Source organism: Anser cygnoides, chromosome 2 (genome assembly GCF_040182565.1).
Source record: "Anser cygnoides isolate HZ-2024a breed goose chromosome 2, Taihu_goose_T2T_genome, whole genome shotgun sequence".
Taxonomy (NCBI): domain Eukaryota; kingdom Metazoa; phylum Chordata; class Aves; order Anseriformes; family Anatidae; genus Anser; species Anser cygnoides.
The window spans coordinates 73454941-73457731 of record NC_089874.1 but is presented as its reverse complement, the minus strand read 5'-3'; the positions used below and the strand labels follow the sequence as shown (position 1 = coordinate 73457731).

Genomic DNA, 2791 nt, shown 5'->3' with positions numbered 1-2791 from the left:
GTGGGAGCTGGGCTCTGGCTCCTAGTTGATGCCATCGTGGTGCAAGGTTTTGTCCTGCTTAACCCTGGCCCTCTGGGTTTCTTCTTCGGGCCTCCTCTGGTGCTGCGTGATGGATGGAAGCCTAAACGATAACAGCAGCATAGCAGCAGTAACAACCACAAGAAGAGCAACGCTAAGCACAGCAGTGGCAGTAACAGCTATGTCAATACCAACCAGCTCTACCCCGGCAGCATTCAGCCCCGGGCCCCGCGTTTTCACCCGGGGCGCTGAGGGGCGGCGGGAGGGACCCCCCCGCGGCTGTGTGCGGGCTGTTTTCCCCCTTCTTCCCTCCTCTAAACCCCATAAAACTCTCGGCGGCGTTGCTCGCGGCTCTCTGCCCCTCGCTGTGGAAACCGCGGCCCCCGGCGGTGCGAGGCGGCGGGGGACGACGTGCCCGCCCGCCCGTCCGCCGCAAACGCCTCGTATTTCCTCCTCGTTCGCTCCGGGAGAGGGGAGGGCAGGGCAGGCAGGGCCCGCCCCCGCCCGCAGCTCCGCCGCAGCCCTCCGGGGTGGCTCCGGGCCCGCCGGGGGACGCGCCCCCCACCCGGGGCCTGCGGCGGGGGTGCCGGATAAAGCGGTGCCGGCCGGCCGGCCCCCGACGGGACGGGACGGGCAGGGCCCGGGGGGGCCATGGCGAGCCCCTTGCAGCCTCAGCAGGAGCTGACGGCCCCCGGCGAGCAGCGGCTGCTCTGGGGGAGCGGCGCGGCGGGGGCGAAGCGGCAGCCGTCGGGGGAGCGTGCGGAGGGGCTGCTGCTGCTGGAGCTGCGCCGCTGCCGACGGTCGCCGGCCCCCGGCGTGGAGGGGGAGGAAGAGGAGGATGAGGAGGACGAGGAGGAGGAGGAGGAGGCGACGGCGGGCCCGGGCTGCTGCCCCAAGTGCAAGAAGCGGGTGCAGTTCGCCGACTCGCTGGGGCTGAGCCTGGCCAGCGTGAAGCACTTCAGCGACGCCGAGGAGCCGCGGGTGCCGCCCGCCGCCCTGTCCGTCCTGCAGAGCCCGCCCGTCGAGGCGGGGGAGCCCGGAGCGGCCCCGGGGCTCCCCTCCAGCGGAGCCCGGCCGCCGGCCGCCCTGCTCCTAGAGCCCGACTTCCCCGACGGTGGGGCGCCGTCGGCCGAGCGGCTGCGGCGGCAGCGGGTGTGCCTGGAGCGGCTCTGCCGGCCCGCCTCGGCCGCCGGCGTGCGGGGCACGGTGCAGGTGCTGCCGTGCGGCGGCCCCGTCGAGGTGACGGTGCGCTACACCTTCAACGAGTGGCTCTCCTTCATGGACGCCCCGGCTGAGCCCCTGCCCGCCGCCGCGACCCCCGCCGTCGAGCCGCCGGCCGAGCGCTACGGCTTCACCCTGTGCGTCCCGCCGAGCTCTGGGGAGGGCTCGGCCCTGCACTTCGCCGTCCGCTACCGCAGCCAGCAGGGCGAGTACTGGGACAACAACGAGGGCCGCAACTACACGCTCCGGTGGTGCCGCCGCGCCCCCGACGGCTGCTCCGACATGGCGGCCGCGCCCCTCCACTGACGGGGCGGGGGGGGGGGGGGGGGAGGCACACCTGAGGAAGAAACGGGGCATCGCCGTGGCTCGCGGGGTCTTTTTTATTAGTTTTTGGAGGATATGCGGGGATTGAGTGGCGTGTGGTTTGGTGTTCGTCTTGGTGAGCCACTATTTTCTTTTTTTTTTCCTCGACGTCATTTTCTGAGGCTTCGATTCAGGCATCACCTCACGACCTGATCGCCAGAGCACCCGAGTGACACGAGCCCCACGTTCACCGCAGATGTAACACAGCACCCCGCTTCTCCTGCTCACACAGCCCTTCCAGAGCCATGGCATTGCGATAGCGGTGTTGTGCGTCGCCTTTTTAGCATTATTTTTTCAATCCAGCGGTCTCCGCAACAATATGATGCTCCCTAACGAGGGCCCCTGACGAACTTCAGTGCCTGCCCCACCTTGGCCGTGCCCCCAGCCTCAGAGCTGGGTCTGGGTCAGGGCTGCCCTGGTTTTTGTCACTCAGCGGGCTCTGATAGCACTCACAGCCTTCCCCAGGCTTGGGTGCGGATCCCTGTGTGCGTCTGGCTAATAGCAGCCAACGGGGACTTCTGCAAAAGTGTTTTTGCTTAAAATAGTCCGCTTGCTGCTTCTCACACAATTGACGGGCCTAAAAACGGGGCAAAGGAGGAGTTAAAAATGTTTGCTGATACTGAGTCTGTCAGGAGAACTTTGATAACAACACTGTTGAGTAATGTAAAGTAAAAGATGGTGTCTGTCTCACACACATTTCTGTATTTTCATATTTGAGGAGCAGTGACTGAATTGGATGACCTTCTCACTGAGGAGTGACAATGTGATAAAGGGAGGGTATCCTCACTAATGAATGAAAGCAAATGCTTTAGTTCAGCTCTCCTTATGTTACATTTTGCATCGCATTTCTCAAGTATTTTTAATTTATTCAGCTTATTTTGCTGTGCCTTTTCCAGTATTTGTATGTTGTTGGGAAGGGGGCTTGTGTGCACCGTAGCGCTAGACACTTACCTGATTTCCCCTTCACTCTTGCATTGCAAGCCTGGAGGCTGACTGCCACTGGTGTCTCAAGTCCTGAAACTAAGTAAAACGTACCAATGCAGATGGGTTTGTAAGAATAAAAACTTCTAAAAAGCTTCTAAAAAACCCACCGACATAGATCCTTTTTCTGCATCTTCCAGACAGCAGGATGTAACCAGATAGTTCGCAGCTCCCCAGCCTGGTTGTGCCCAGGCCCTAACATGCTGCA

General features: G+C 62.8%; 1 protein-coding gene across 1 annotated transcript; it reads left to right on the top strand.

The window, feature by feature from the left end:
• Nucleotides 1-496: 496 nt before the first annotated feature.
• PPP1R3G (protein phosphatase 1 regulatory subunit 3G) lies at nucleotides 497-2294 on the top strand. Its single transcript, XM_048072092.2, has one exon. It carries the CDS (start codon nucleotides 670-672, stop codon nucleotides 1543-1545), a length of 876 nt encoding a protein of 291 aa, XP_047928049.2. The 5' UTR covers nucleotides 497-669; the 3' UTR covers nucleotides 1546-2294.
• The last annotated feature ends 497 nt before the right edge of the window (nucleotides 2295-2791 follow it).